Source organism: Pteronotus mesoamericanus, unplaced genomic scaffold (genome assembly GCF_021234165.1).
Source record: "Pteronotus mesoamericanus isolate MK-2021 breed Mesoamerican mustached bat unplaced genomic scaffold, CSHL_Meso_final contig_166, whole genome shotgun sequence".
In the NCBI taxonomy this organism is placed as follows: Eukaryota; Metazoa; Chordata; class Mammalia; order Chiroptera; family Mormoopidae; genus Pteronotus; species Pteronotus mesoamericanus.
Genome location: NW_026555066.1, coordinates 1,846,497 through 1,863,196, shown reverse-complemented (window position 1 = coordinate 1,863,196; position 16,700 = coordinate 1,846,497). Strand labels below are relative to the sequence as shown.

Sequence of the window (16,700 nt, the reverse complement as noted above, 5' to 3'; positions counted from 1 at the left end):
TTTCTAGTAATAGTGGTCCATGTGCCTTATTTGTTGAATAAGTCTTAGTTATCCCATGGAGTTGAAATATCAATTTAATCATATATTACACTGTTAGATATATTCATTTGTTTCTAGAATGCTCATTTTATTTCATTGATCTACTTGATTATTTCTGTGCTGGTGTCATGTTTTAGTTGCTGAGACTTAATAATGGATTTAAATTTTTTAGTATTTTATATTGGATTTTGACATTTAAAAAAATAAATAAAATCAATCTGCATTTAAAAAAAAAGAAAAAGAAGGAAGGAACTCCTACCTTTTGTGACAACATGGATGGAACTGGAGAATATTATGCTAAGTGAAATAAGCCAGTTGGTGAAAGACAAACACCATATAATCTCACCTGTAAGTGGACTCTATTCAACAAATTAAACTAATGAACAAAATAAATGACAGGCAAGGAAACATATAGCAGACTGAAAGTTACCAGAGGGGATGGGGAAGGAGGACAATGGTGGAAAGGAGGAGAAGGGACTAAACAAAGAACAGGTATGAATGACCCATGGACAGGGACAACAGAGTGGGAATTGACTGTGGGAGCGGTGGGGGGGGAGGAGTGGGATGGGTGGAGAAGGGAAAAGTGGTAAAAATTCAGACAACTGTAATAGAATAAACATGATTTTAAAAATCAAAATAAAAAATAAATAAATAAAAATATGACCCCCAAAAAACAAAAATGGAATTGATAATTATGTGCAGAATGACCTGTCTCTATGTTGAGAGAGTAATAAAGTAATATAAGGTCCCAAAACTAATTAAAAAGCGATAGAAAGGAAAAAAAACCCACAATGAGATACCACTTCATACCAGTCAGAAATGCCATCATTAACAAATCAACAAACAAGTGCTGGCAAGGTTGTGGAAAAAAGGGAACCTAGTACACTGTCAGTGGGAATGCAGACTGGTACAGCCACTCATGAAAATAGTATGGAATTTCCTCAAAAAACTAAAAATGGAACTAAATATAGTCTATCTAACCACATGTTCATCTCTAACACTGTCCACTGCTTTCCATCTCTACTGTCTCCACTGTAACACAAGTACAAGAGGATATTAAATGGGACATTTACAGTTGGAAATTAATTCATTATTAATAATCCAGTGATTTCGCTGCATAATCCAGTGATTTCCCTGTGGGATTATACCCTAAGAATCCCAAAACACCAATTCTAAAGAACCTATGCACCCCAATGTTCATAGCAGCATTATTTACAATAGCCAGGTTCTAGAAACAGCCTAAGTGCCCATCAGTAAATGAGTGGATCCAAAAACTGTGGTATATTATACAATGGAATCCTGTGCTGCAAAAAGAAAGAAGAAACACGTACCCTTTGGGACAGCATGGATGGAGCTGGAGTATTATGCTAAGTGAAATAAACCAGGTGGTGAAAGACTTATCATATGATTTCACCTATAAGTGGAACTTAATCAATAAAACAAACAAGAAAAATAGAATCAGAGACATGGAAATAAAGAACAAACTGATAGTGACCAAAGAGGAGTGGGGAGGGTGATAACAGGGTAAAGAAGGGGAAGGGTCAAGGAACATGTATAAAGGACCCAAGGACAAAGACAACGGGGTGGAGATTGACTGTGGGAACATGGGGTGTGGGAACATAGGGTGTGGGAACAGGGAAGTGAATAGCAACAGGGGAGGAAAATTGGGACAAGTATAATTGAAAAACAATTAAAAAAAGAATAAGTGTTGTTTCATTTAACAGCTGGGGGAATCTTGATGTAATTGCATACTTTATTTTCGGGAGGCAGATATTCCACTCCCTTCTCAGTGTCATTCCAACACTTAAACAAAAAGCATGAAGGACTAAGATTCCCAATGGAAAAAGGTTTGGGCATGTCTAGCAGTAACCAGGGAGAGACCCTAAAGCCTACTAGTGGTATGCAACTAGGGTCCACAAGAGCACATGGGCTGATGTCATGGGTATTTTTGGCACCTTTTGTTCATATTATCCCTGATAATCGCTCGAGGTAAGTCAGTACCTTGAAGACATCAGAGAAACCAGGGTGAATTTTATGAAGCTCCATTACTCCTGTGATAATGCAGAGTTTGCTAGTGTTCTCACTTTGGGGTTTTGAGGGGACTTATGCTTCTGAGGAAGAATCTGTGAGAAACCCAGTATGGGATTACCCTTGAATCTGTTACAAGACATAAATTCCATGGACAATATCCAGTCTTCCCACAATTCTGAGGGCTGGCCACACCTTTATTTACTCTGTGGTTAGTGTGTTAGGAAAGGCTGATTAGAAAAGCTCCTGGAGGCATTTCAAATCCTGTCATTCTGCAGAGAGTGGCCCAAAACAAAAGAGCCACTGCAGGAGGCCAAGGCACCTAACCATAGAGAAAGACGGCCAACCTGCATCTCCTCCTGCATTCCTCATCTTATCACCTGCCAATGCCAGAACCCTGAGAGGCCCACTTAACCTGTTTCTTTCCTTCACTGCCCAAATGCAAGCAGTCATGAAGACTTGTTGATCAGCTCTGATATCCATTCCCATCTCATGATCTTCACTGCCATCACTCTATTTCAGGCCACCACTAACATTAGCCTAGATGAGGGCAACAGCCTCTTAATCAAATCTCCCATTCCACACTCTCTCATCCCCAACAGTCCATTCTCCATAATACAGCCGAACCTCTAATCAGACCAGTCCCTTGTTGGAAACCATTCAGTAATGTCTCATTCAGTGGCTTTGGTGTAATGTTCAATCAACCTTATATATCATAAAATTATTTAGTCAGGCAAGATGTTGCTTCTTGTTTAAGATTTAGGAAAATGTCATAAATTACCTTGGTTTCAACTGAAGAAGGAAGAATTTTAAATTGTTCATCATAAACAGAAACTAAGCTCTCATACTCAGTTGAATAAATTGCTCATTTTTTAAAATCCATGTAAACTAACAACTGAACATTTATTGCAACATTGTTTGTAGAGGGGGAAATGATTTGGACATACATTGCACCCAGCCAAAAAATGGATCCCTGAAAGATTATTGTAAAACCACTGCATGGAACACCACTCAGCCTATATAAAAAAAACATTAGAGGTATGGGTTGAGGAAATTTTGTTGTTGATTAGAAAAAAGAAAAAATGGAAATTGTGTGTAGAATGATTCAATTTTTATAAATGGAACAAAGCACATGTATGAAGATATACCCAGAGACTCTACTCATAGATGGTGATCCTAGATATCTAGGCACATGTTCTCAGGAGATGGGTACAAAAATACTAATTGTTTGTTCTGTAAACATGGAAATGGCAAAACCCCAGAAGATCAGGAGAAACATAAATTCCAAATACTAGAAGATATCATAACAATATTAAAATGAGCTAGCTAAATTAACCAATTCAGTTAAACAACAGGTGAAAAAGGTGAAAGGAATTAAGTACAAACTGCTAGTTATAAAAATAATTACAGGGATGTAAAGTATAGCATAGATAATACAGTCAATAATATTGTAATAACTCTGTATGGCATCAGAGTTATCTGGTGAATATTTGTAAGATGGATAAATGTCTAATCACTATGATGTACACCTAAAAAATATAATATTGTATATCATATATAATTGGAAAACAAATTAATTTATAACATGAATATAAAAATAAATTCACTAAAAAATCCTATACAATATTTATGGACACAGAAATGTCACCTATCCTCAGTCAGCTAGTTGGCGAGCAGAGGCAATCCAGCAACAAGCATGCACTGCCCCAGACTGGATTATGGCTAGGCTTTCCCCACAGGAGGCCTTGGTAGGCTCTGGATATAAAAAAACACGGCAATTAGAAAGTGACTGTTGGGAAGAAAATTAGTTTGCTGCGTTCAGTCCCATAAAATCCCGTCAGAACGGAGAAGCTATTTGAAAGAACACAGGTAATTTCGCAGTCCTCTAGGCACATAGATTTGCAAGCAGCAAACGTAAAACAAACATCTAACAAAAAACAGCTGAACTCGAAGGAACCTGCTCTAACCCAGGGTCACTGGTATGTGCTGTTGAATTCCCAGAGAGCCTCACAACAAGCCTGGCAGACAAGACTGGAGAAATTAGACTTTTCATTTTTGTTTTTTGTTTTCCAGAGGACAAATGACAGGACACAGAGGCTAGGAAAATCATCAAGGTTAAGGAGCTTGTAAGTGACACAGGCTGGGCCAGATCTCATGTTCCCAGGCCTGAGTTCCCAGACATGTTCCCCGGTCTATACGAGGCATCCTCCTTCTACACATGTACAGAGGACTTGGCCTCATTGGGTGCAGTTCAGCTGGCAATTCTGCTTTCCAAAGAGGTCACATTGCCCAACCCCAGAATTAGTTCACCAGGCATAGAACTTATTCCAGAAACCCTACCAAGTTGGGCTGGGAGACATCAAGGGGCTAGACAAGAATCTTTCCCTCAAGTAGGATTAGTCTTCGGTTCTGACAGGCAAGCATTTAATCTTTTCCAGCAAAATGGTAAAGAGTATTCACTTGCTTTTAAAAGTTCGGGTGAAAACACATGCAACGTCTTTTCCATCGTGTATTCTTTCAACGTGCATTTGTTAAACGCCACTCTCACACATTGCTGAAACACCTTGAGTGGCAAAGGCTGTGCTTCCTACATGATAAGCACTTTTCACTTGTTATCTCATTTAATTCTCACAATCCTATGAGACCAGCTCCTCAATTAACCTCACTTTAGAGATGAGGAAAAGGAGGCTCACAAACGAATAAACTAAATAGAACTATGATCTCACCTATAAGTGGACTCTATTCAACATAATAAACTAATGAACAAAATAAACCACAGGCACGGAAACATGGAGCAGACTGAAAGTGACCAGAGGGGATGGGGAAAGAGGACAATGGTGGAAAGAAGGGGAAGGGACCAGACAAAGAACATGTATGAATGACCCATGGACATGGACAACAGAGTGGGAATTGACTGTGGGAGCGGGGGTTGGGGGTGGGATGGGTCAAAGGGGATAAAGGGGCAAAAATTGAGACAACTGTAATAAAATAAACATGATTTATAAATGTAAAAAAATAAAAATAAAAACATAAAGATGAGGAAAAGGAGGCTCACAAACAAATAAACAAAATAGAAACAGACTCAGATACAGAAAACAGACTGACAGTTGCTGGGGGGTGTTTGATTGAAGAGCTTAGCTAAAAAGGTGAAGGGGTTAAGCAAAAAACAAAAACAAAAACAAAAAACCTTCCTAGACACAGACTACAGTGTGGTGATTAGGAAAAGGAAAGGAGGGTGAGAGGAGGTAGAAGAGGGTAAAGGTGAGGATAAATGGTGATGGAAGGAGACTTGACTCTGGTTGGTGAACACAAAATACAAGATGATGTATTATAGAATTGTACACTTGAAACCTATATAATTTTATCAACCAATGTCACCCAAATAAATTCAATAAACTTTTTTTAAAAGAAAGATGCACAGTACTTGCCCTAAATACTCCTTCTCAGGGAAGCAAAAATTGACTCATTGCCCTTTTGGTCAGACTAAGACAAGCTTCAGGGACAGAAAGGCCTGTGAGCAGGCAGATGGAATTTAGGTATTTGGAAATGAGAAGAAAGGCAATTTGGGCAGAGGAAACAGTGAGCAAGACCTGGAGTGGATCAAGTTCAGAATATGCTCTGAATTACATTCAGATTACCAAACGAAAGAAAGAAGTAAAATAAATCAGGTATTTGGGTAGACTGGAGCCTAGAAACCTCAGAGCCAAGCTACACTCCTCCACCTTCTCCCCATTTTCTACTTTCACCCAGACTCTAAAGCCTGTCAATCATCACCCTTAAAATGCCTTTCTGCCTCTCCATCACCATGGCAACCACCTTAAGGCTCATTTTCATTCCCTCTTTCTTCTTATTCTTTGAAGTTCTTAAGTGACCTGCCAGACAATAGTCTGCTTCTCTGTAAGGCTATACAAATGCAAGTCCCTTCCAGTCTGTGCCCTGTTTAATAATCCCGTGAATATTCTTCAGCACTAGGCTCTGCACTTCTTGCATGCTGCTCGCTTTTGCATTTCCACATCTCCTTTTGTTGTCCAGCCCATCAACCATTGCCATCTTATCTGGGACCTAGATGGGCCCTATAATTGATTAATATACACACGAATTTTTTTTTTCTGAAAACATGGCGAGTGAATGAATGTGCTGTGTAAACCAAGACAGGAAAGGAAAGCTGGGACTAGCTGAATCCATCCACGCTCCCTCCCTACCTCCACACAAACACACCCAACCTGCCTTCCATGGGAATGGAAAAAGAGACACATTCTTTCCCAAGACCCGAGAGCAAATCTTGTACTACACTAAAAAATACAGGAACCCTATGCATTTCTTCTTTGTATACTGCTGACCTTGCCAATCCCGAGCCGTCATTTAGACTCAAGTCCCACCCCTGCAGTAGCCAGTCCCTTTTCCTATGTGACAGCGGAAATCTGGGTTAAGAAACCACCCACTTCCTTTCGAGAGTTATGGGAGTGCGTGGCAGAGGAGGCGGAGCCAATTCTGCTGAGCAACCTCGCGCGGTTGCAGTTGGGGCGAATGCAGGTAGCAGTTGCTCACTCAAGTCAGCTTGCGTGGGAGTGAGCGCTTAGCAGGAAACGTCTGGCTTCTTGATGCAAAGACTGTATTGACGTTGGTGGCTTCAGCAGTAGCCTCTTAAGGTAGAGATAGTTGCTTTCTGCAGAGGTTACAGGCATCTTTCCCTAGGACTGCTGTAGGCTCAGCGCCCCTAGCAAGAAACATGCCACGGGGACGAAAGAGTAGGCGCCGCCGTAACGCAAGGGCCGCTGAAGAGAACCGCAACAATCGTAAGATACAGGCCTCGGAAGCCTCAGAGACCCCGATGGCTCCCCCTGTGGTCCCGTGCACCCCTGAGGACGATCTTAGTGGCCCGGAGGAAAACCCAAGCACTCCAGAGGAGGCCTCCACTACCCCTGAGGAACCCTCTAGTATGGCTCAAGCACAAAAGACCTCGGTAGCCCGGAGCAATTTTCAAGGTACCAAAAAAAGTCTCCTGATGTCCATATTAGCCCTCATTTTCATCATGGGCAACAGCGCCAAGGAGGCTCTGGTCTGGAAAGTGCTGGGGAAGTTGGGGATGCAGCCTGGCCGGCAACACACCATCTTTGGCGATCCAAAGAAGGTCGTCACAGAAGAGTTTGTGCGCAGAGGGTACCTGATTTACAAGCCGGTGCCCCGTAGCAGTCCCGTAGAGTATGAATTCTTCTGGGGACCTCGAGCACACGTGGAATCCAGCAAGCTGAAAGTCATGCATTTCGTGGCAAGGGTGCGTAACAGATGCTCCAAGGACTGGCCATGTAATTATGATTGGGATTCAGATGATGATGCAGAAGTTGAGGCTATCCTCAATTCAGGTGCTGGAGGTTACTCTGCCCCTTAGGGAAATCTGGTGCAGACCCTTGGGGGAGAGGGGTTGTAAAGAGCTTCACAGGTACCCCAAGGAGTACAAAACCTGGGTTCTCAGTTGAATATTATGGTGAAGGAGGTGCACTAGTTTGGTATTTGTGATCAGTGCTACTAGTTTAACTGCGAAAGAAGGCATTTGCTTTAGATATTGTAAAATTTTATTAATTTTAATATAGTGTTCATTAAGGTCACAATATGTTTAAAATATTTGAAGAAAAGGTATTTTTTCTCTTTTTTCCTCTCACTGAGATTTAGTGTAACAGTATTGCTAATGTTATAAAATGAAATCTTTCCATTATTTTCCATGCTGGAGTGCCTATTTTATATCAGTGACTAGGCTGTTCTTTGAAACTTTGAAAAAAAAAAAAGTAAAATGTGAAAGGAGGATGGGGAGGAATCATTTCTGTCTGACTTTTTGAAAACTTTGTGTCTGCCGCTGTGTAAAGAAGACTTAAAACTACCATGACATTGCTAAGTTACTGCAAATATAGGGGGAAAATAAAAGCATAATGACGAGGACACCTTGTTCATTTCTTGACCACCAGGTATGTGTGAAGCACCAGCGTATATTCTGAAAATACTACTTAGCACACAGCCTTCGGTACTAAAGAATGTCCTAGATTACACGGGAGAGAAATATGTAAACTGGCAGGTGGTAAGTGCTGCAGTAGGGATGAGCATGAGGTACCATGAAATATAGAAAAGCTAATGTGACCTGCCTCGGGGTTGGGCCAAGAAAGAGGACATCGTAGGGTGCTATGAAAATCCAAGAGATGCTTAAGTAAGCTTGGGGAGATCTGAAAGGGGCATCAGAGCATATTATGGAAATATTGTGTATTAGGTATTTTTGAATACTTAACCCAGGTTGAGGGAGGGGACATGGGCAAAGGGAAAGGAAATTCAGGGTGCAGTGGAAATAGAAAATACACTTAAATCAGCTTGACAGGCGGGCAGAGGGGAGAGGGGCGGTTGCAGGCAAATGGACATTGTGAGGCCGTACAGAAATTAAAAATATGTGACTGTGAGGAAATTCTTGGTCGTGTGACACGAGGTCTGAAAATAGTATTGGAGTAGGGAAAAGAGTAAATAGGGAGACACTAAAGGCAGCATGGACAATAGGGAAAATACATCCTTCCCTGAACTATTAAGCTTATGTCAAGGGAAGTGGAGAAAAAGAAACGAGATGGGGAAGAGGCGAGCAGGGTCTAGAACATCAAAGGGTGGGAGTCATGGCTGGTTGTAATGAGAGCACTAATGATTAATAATAAGGATAATTCTGGAATAATGAAAAAAATGGCCACGGCAAAGCATAGACGGAGCCTTGGATGAGGCAGAGACAAGATTTGACAGGATGGGGCATCTCTGAAAGGTAACCTGGCCTTTTCTGCCGGGACTGTCAGGTTTGTTAGGGTGTACAAACTGTTTTGAAAGTGCCGGGTGTGTGAGTCCAGGGGGTGGGGCAGAATTAGCACTTTGACTGTCTCCCTCAGCCAGTGTGGTAAGTACAGAGGGCTATCTGGCATGGCGGTGGCCCATGGTATATAGTAAGTCATGTGGTATCAGGTTTCTTCCCACTTCACTGTACCAAGGAGTTCAATGCTTTTGTCCTCACCTCACTGTACCAAGGAGTCCCATGCCCTTTCCATCCATTCTATCACCAGGGCCTTTGGAAGCCTCTACCTCACCCTGCAGCAAATGTGGAGATGTGGGAGTCACCTCTTCACATTGGCATTGGCTACAAGCAAAGAACACACATAGGAAGCTCTCGCCACCCCCAGAGTGACCACATTCACCCCTGGCACTCAACACGTTCTGAACTAAGTGCACTAATAGGGAACACCAAGGAAGGGTGCCTCACCGAGCTTTGTGGTGCTCACAGGGAGCAGCTATCACACGTGAAAGAGTGGCCAGGGCACTCTGCTTCCAGCTGTGTGCAAGGTAGAGGGTTGGCTAACAAATGGCTTCCTGACAAAGGCTCAGACACCCATAGACATAAGCCTATAAGTAAAAGAGGCTTCAAATAAATGTAGGAACTGCGGCCTCTCAGCAGCTTCAAATTCATTCAGCCACCAGGAAAATAGAGAAAGCCTTCTATGATTCAGGCACAGTGACAGAAATTGGGCTGCAAAAAAATCAAAAGGCGCATGTCTGGTCCTGGAGGGGCCGTATTTGTCAATACCACCTCCAGAGGTGGACAGGTGTGAGTCTGCGGTTCAGATTACCAAGTGACTTTCCTGTCTAGAGCCACAGGGGTGGCAACTGACCTATCCTAGACGAGACTCCGAGTCTGTTCCCTGCAAATCCAGAGTGCTTTCCTATAGGCCACCCTGTAGTCCCTCTCTGCCTGCCAATGCACTCACAAGGTCTCTGACTTCAAAAGAAACTGGTGAAGTCAGTGAAACAGGTCTCAGTAACCCCAACTGCAGCCTCAAATCCTCTTGGAGACAAAGCTGATGTTAAATTCTCCCTCTTTTATAGGAAGAGGCTCATAGAAGTCAGACAGCTCCAGGTCAGTCAGTGAGTGGGAGAGCCTACAGAGCAAGGGTGTACTGAGCATCTCCTCTGTACCAAGGGCTTGCCACATACTATCTCTGCTAGGTCAGTAAAATTACATCCCCTTACCCCATTTTATAGGAAGCACCAGCTAGCTCAGGGGAAGAAATAACGTCCTTCCAGAGCCTGTCAGAATCCGTTTTCTTCGGCTCTGGTGGGGAATAATTGTCCAATGGTCTAAAATGGTTATTTGCTAGTGTGAGTCGAGAGGCTCAATGCAGCCACAGAGCCAGTATAAAGGTAGAAGGGTGGGAGCGTATGCCAAGCTACACTGTAAAATGATGGCTGCTGGAAATCTGAGGGCCTCAGGCAGGAGGCTCCACAGGGCAGCACAAAGGAGTGGGCGGCCTGGCCTAACCCAGCCAGAAAGCAATCAATGCCCCAGGCTCATTCTCCCCCACCCCTTGGCCTGGAGGTTTAGTATCTCCCACCCCTCCCCAGCCCCCAACACACTGCATTGGTAGTGCAAGCAGTTAATTTTCATTTGATTAGCTCAACACTAAACAAGGGCTGGCTTTCCAGTGGCTGTAAAATGGATGACAGGGCTGAGGGAGAGGCAGGTAAAGGGGCTTCTGGGAGGTGGTGAGAGAAAGAATATTCATCATTTCTTTTCCATAAATTCTTTGAGCTTTGTGCAGTAACTAGAGGGCAAACAGGCTGGGGGCCTCTTGCTGTGTAAATCAGCAACCTGAGCTGCCCCCACCCCCCAGCAGAGTTCCCACAAAGTGAGTTTAAAAGCTGCAGTTGTAGTTGGCCAGCACTTCTCTAAAGAGAGTTGAGTTTCTGGGTCCTAGAATCCCCCAGTTGTTTAGGAAGCTCAAGAATGCAGAGCCCCAAAGTCTCCGGTGCATAGCAAGACTGGCAGCTGCCATTTGCTGCATGCCTAAATTATGCCGGACACTTCGATGTTGTGTCCGGCTGCTTTCATGCATTGTCTCTAACCTTTGCAGCAGTCTGGCAAAGTAGGCGCCACCAGGCCAAGTTTACAGAGGAGGAAACTCAGGATCAGATATGAGAAGCAGGTTGCTAGGGTCACCTGGTTGGTCACTGAAGCCTTGGACATCAACTCAGGACCAACCAAGCCTGAAGCCAGCACTGTTTTACTAAAACAGCAGGCTGCATCACCAGGACACCCGGGGCTCCGCCCAGCCTTGGGGAAGACTTCTGTCTTCAAACCCCACCGCAACCCAAGGTGAAAGTGAGAAAGAGCATGCTGGGGTGGGGTGAGGAGGCTTGGGAAAATAAAGTTAGTAATCCATTTGGGGATTAGATGCGGATGTCCCTTCATGCTGACCTGTTGCAGCCCCCATCACCACGTATCCTTGAGGGGTTGCTATGTGTGGGATGAGTATTTCCTTCCAAGACAAGCGTGTCTTTCCCATCACAGCACATTGCTCAGAAACTTGGCCACCCCAAGCACTCCATCAATCCTCAAATTCTAGGTCCTGGCTGTCACACAGTGTATCAACCAAACAGCAAACTTTCTGGGCCTGCAACATTGTTCACTGATCACATTTTCAATCCAGAAGGTACAAGGGCCAGCAGAAATCTTACCTTGAACAGAGCAGAGTGCCTGGGTCCAGACACAGGCAGTGAGCAGTGGATATCATAAAGATAGGCTGAGGGGCGTCTTCCTGGGACCCATCGTTGGGGCCTTGGCCTCAGCAGTCAGGGGCAGGGCAGAGCAGACCAAAGCCATGGTGAAAGGCAGATATGGATTCTGCCTGGGCTCTCATGCACCCCTGTGAGGTGGGTAGCATCCAGGATTCCTCTGTCTCCTTCTTTTGGCAGAAGCACAGCATTCCAGATCTCTGAAGGAAATGATTTTGACGTAGTGGTGGTGTTGGAGAATACTGATTGGTATGAGGGTGCACTGAGCTCTGTACACAGGTTACTCCAGGGCTTGCAATCCGTGAAACAGTTAAACATCGAAGAGCCTTAAAGAGGAATAACTGTGGAGCCATCCAGGGTTTGGAGGAAATGTTTTGGAGGAAAAGTGGACCCTAGGCTTGTACCACTCATCACCCAGCAGGCATGAAGCTCACACAGGGTAGTTTAAAGTGGAAGGCAGAGCCCATAACTAGCTGGTGAAAATGAGGCCTGGTTCTTGACTGGTCAAATTCTGCCTTGGCTTGTGACTAATGAACAACACCCTTGCAAACGTTATCTATCCCAAAGTAAGCGATACGTGAGAAGTGCCTGAAATTCCTCCTGTAACTCTGACCGAGGAGGCTCTTGGGTCATTCTTGGCCTGCGAAGTATCAAAAATAACTGGGTCCACATTATTTTGGATGTTGAGATTATCTGACAATTCACCCATTCACTCATTCAACACATGCTTTCAAAGGTCTGTTTGTGCCAGTCACAGCTCCAGTTGCCTGGGAAACATACATGAACAAATCACAAGCTCTCTTGTGTGGAAACAGAAAATAAAAGGTAAATCTTTTCAATAACAAATTATACAGTGATTAGAAGGTGATAAGTACTCCGGTTGGCTGGAGTGGGAGTAGTAAGCCCACAGAACACAAAGAAAGGCACACTGGAAATGCCAGGAAAGAAAGGGAGTAGTATTACATTCAAAGCTACAGGGTGGTCAGGGTTGTCCTCATTGGGGGGGGGGGGGCATTTCAGCTAAGAAAGGAAGAAGGTGAGGGGGTTCACTTTACTGATATATAAAGGAAATATTGTTCAGGCAGAAGGACCAGTGAGTGCAAAGGCTCCAAGGCCCAGAAGCATCTAGCAGGTGTGAGGAATGTTGGAGAGGCGAGTGTGACTGGCATGTTATGAGCAAACAGGACAAGAGTTGGAGATAAGGTCAAAGAGATTAACAGAATCCCACATTACTTAGGGCCTAGTAGACCATTTTAAGAAACTTGGCTCCTGATGGAAATGAAGTGTGGGGGGCAGGGGGAGGGAGGCAGTGTGGGATTGAGCAGAGGCGTAGCACCATTTGACTTACCTTTTGACAGGACCACTTTGAATACTTACTATATTGAGAATAAAGTGGAAGCAGACAATGGTGGGGGCAGGGAGACCAGTAGGAAGCCATAGCTGTAAGTCCAGCCAGAGATGATGGTGATTTGGATCATCCTGGTCACAGTAGATAGGATGAGAACTGCTCAGTTTCTGGATATATTTTGAGGTTGACCCAACAGAATTCCTGATGGTTTGGATGTGGAGTGTCAGAGAGGAGTCAAAGATGACTCCAATTTTTTTTTTTTCTCTCGAGCAACAACTAGAATGGCATGACAGTCAACTAATATGGAGGAAAGCTGTGGTTGGAGTAGATCTTGTAGTTGGGAGAGGGGATCAAGGATTCAGTTTGGATGTGTTGAATTAAGCAAATGTCTCTTTGGCACTCATCTGTATTGAAAAGCAGTTGTATACAATTCGGTTGTATAGAAGTCGGGAATTTGACTGAAAGTTTGTGCCTAAGAAGCCGTGAGGCTATAGGTCATCAGCTAGGGGGTGAGTGTATATAGAGAAGAGCAGAAGATCATGGACAGCTGCCTGCAGCATAAAGGGGTCAGGGGGAAGAAGAGGCACCAGCTGAAGAAAGTGAGAGGTGTCACCAGTGCTATAGACTGAGAGTGAAGTGCCCCGGGAGCCATGTGAAGCAAAGTGTATCAAGGGAGAGCCAGTGGTCAGCTAATGCACAAAGGGCTGATGCCGGGTGGAATAAGGGGGAGAGTGAGAAGTGACCATTGGACTTAGTGAGGCACAGGTCCCAGGTGACCTTGATGAGGGAGCAGCTTCATGGGAAGGCTGGGTGACAAAGCTTGCTTTGGACAGTTTAAGAGAGACTAGGGGGAGAGGGGTCAGTGAATATAGACATGTCTTTAAAGGAGTTTTGCTGCAAAGGGGAGGAATGAAATTGGGCAGTGTCTGGTGGAGGAAGAGGCAGTCAGGGGGAGATGTATTTCAGATGGAAGAAATAGCATTGTGTTGAAGGGCGGTGCTCAGTGCAGAGGAGTGAAATCAACAGCACAGGGGAGGCAGAGGGGACTGTTGGAGGTGTCACTTTGGTAGACAGAGGGGCACTTGGACCTCGCATAAAGAGGAGGGCTACAGCATGCACAAGGAGTTGCAAATCATGTCGTTGCTGGATCGTGGGGAGCTCAGCCAGGCTTTTTGGCCCCCCTGAACACCTCCAGCTGAGGTCAGGCACCTGCCTATTTGATGTGCCTCCATGTCTGTTGAGCATCTACTATGTGCCAGGTACACTTCAGAGCACCTTAGTAGCATTTAATATTCCCAACAACGCAATGTAGGTAGTATCGTGATCCCCGTTTTACAAGCTAGAGATGTGCTGCACAAGGTGGTCAGATGGACTGGCAAGGGCACTTAGCCAAATGATCAGAGGAGGAAAGTTTTGAGCCCGAACAGGCTGATTCTCAAGGCAGACTTATGACCACAGGCTCGGGCCTGCTGGCAACTCAAAGTGCGTGGTTACGCTTGCTGGCCCTCACCGCTGGTAACAAGGCTCCCCACTGAACCACAGCTGTTTTGGATGACCGTGCGATAGGCAGCCTGTATGTCTGAGCACCTGCCTCAGGTGTCTGTATGGCAAGGCCACTTCAGTGCTGGAGCTCTGTCCTGGGTCTGAGACTGAGCGCGGCATAGCCCCTGTGATCTTGACTTGCTTAAACCAGACCCTTCGTCTGAAGGCTGGCCCACCTGCAAGTGGAATTGACATCCCAGAACCACAAAACTGTCCTCTCCTTGACTTTTAGAACATACTTATCACAGGAAGGCTCATTGCCTGACCAAGCCAAGACAGGAATTCCCTGGGAACATTAACAACTCTGATCAAACTAAAAGCCACTGTGCCATTTGGGGCACTATCCTTTAGACTGCTGGGGACACACACACACACACACACACACACACACACACACACACGCATGCACGCACACACACGCACGCACGCACGCATGCACGCACGCGCACACACTCTGTGTTCACCATTCGGGGCTTTCTCCCATTGGCTTCATCCTGTTGTCTACCCACTCCCTTACCAAATCTGTCTGGCAAAAGATCCCATCTGATAGCACCTCAAGCATGAGTTTCAAGATGGGGGAGGCCCATCTGCAGGGTAAGCCTGAGGCTACATAAGGCTTTCACAGGATTGGATCTCGGGTTACAGGGTCTAGGCCTATCCCGGGAGAAGAATAATGACGCGGCTGACCTGAGCCAGTGAGAATGAGTTCAGACTCTATGACAAAGAAAGGAAGAAGAGATGGCATTGGGACCATTGGAGACCCAGATTGGGAAGGCAGCTTAGTTTATAGATGAGCTCCTGCAAGGCGCTCACCCACGTTCTACCCACCCCAATAGCCCTGACCCAGAAATGGCAATCAAAGGCCTGAAGGTGCCCACTCTGCAAATGGACATTTAGTATCTTCTTACTGTGTTTTCCACTCAAACAGTGCTTTAGCTAACATGTTTGAAACTGTGCGCCTCTTTCCAGAGAAGAGCTCCTCCGAGATGCTCCCCAGCCCTGCAGCAGTGACTGCAATTTAGGCTATGGTCGAACTGATCTTGAGGGCATCACTGCCCTGTATGATGTTGTGAGGTGGAGAGCAGCCACCGGGATTGTGTAACAGGCACTTTTGAAGTCCCATTCAGAGACATTCAATTGGTGGTTACTATGGCAAAGGAATTATTACAAAATATGGCTCTTATAGTGAAGATGGTTAAATAACAAGAAATTGCCAGTAAGAAGAAGAAATATCAAGTAATTCGATTGCTGACGAAGTGTCGAGTTATGTGCACAAGAAGTAGTACAGGAGCTCAAGAAAGAAGATACCGCAGGGGCCGAGACTTCTGCTGAGCCATGGCGGTCAAGGAAGGGTGAAATTTATTTAGTAGCTTCTTGTTTTTCATGATTGTAGGGAAGCTTCATGCTCATTGCACACTTTTCTGCAAGCCCTGAAAGTATAAAGAATTTGGGAAATATCTAGCCTTAATCCCCACATGCAGAGGTTACCTGTGCTAACATTTGTGTGCATACTCTCAATGTGTAGGCAGGAAGATAGTAAAAATTAATATAGTAAAATTATAATAACAGCTATATGTATATACCCTGAATGCTATACATACATATTTATAAACATTTATATCAGTTTTCTGTATATTGATACGAGTATATACCATGATTCAGAGCCTCCTCTGTTATCACTGTTGACCTCATCAGCCCTCTTGGCAAAGATTCCCACAATTGTTGAGTCTGGGAGTCCCAAAAGGGAGACACGAATCGCTCTCAAGACCTATCTGTTCATCACAGTCTCCAACGAGCAATATTGAAGTCCCCGAGAGAGCTTCAGTGTAGCCTCCAAGTTAGGGTGATGACTCTGCTGATGTGGACATTGTCCCCAAGCATTTGATACAGCTGCCAGTGGCCAGGTGCCAGTGCCGAGCTCCATTTTGTGTGGAGGTGAGTGGCATGGCCCTGTCCAAGACCCTGTACAAAAACGTAGACCCTGAAGCAGCTCTGCCAAAGCCACACTGCCCCTCTCGATACCAGTCCCCGCCTCCCCTCCAATCAAGGCTATCTGCAAACAAGCCTCCAGCCTCTAACACGATGCACTACCAGACAGGTGAAAGCTCTAAACCTCTGATCTGGGGCAGTTTACAGCGCGCGCACCCACGCTCCTTCTCTCATA

General features: G+C 44.8%; 1 protein-coding gene across 2 annotated transcripts in view; it reads left to right on the top strand.

The window, feature by feature from the left end:
- Window positions 1-6,583: 6,583 nt before the first annotated feature.
- Window positions 6,584-16,700, top strand: part of MAGEH1 (MAGE family member H1) — a 34,402-nt gene continuing 24,285 nt past the window's right edge. Inside the window, exon 1 of one of the 2 annotated variants that reach the window (XR_008528506.1) lies at window positions 6,584-7,342. Coding sequence is in view for 1 of the 2 variants with exons in the window: in XM_054565745.1 (XP_054421720.1) it covers window positions 6,797-7,456 (660 nt within the window). In the remaining variant the exon portion in view is untranslated. Of the gene's footprint in view, window positions 8,052-16,700 lie in introns of those variants that run through there. The other variant, XM_054565745.1, reaches the window with a different exon arrangement.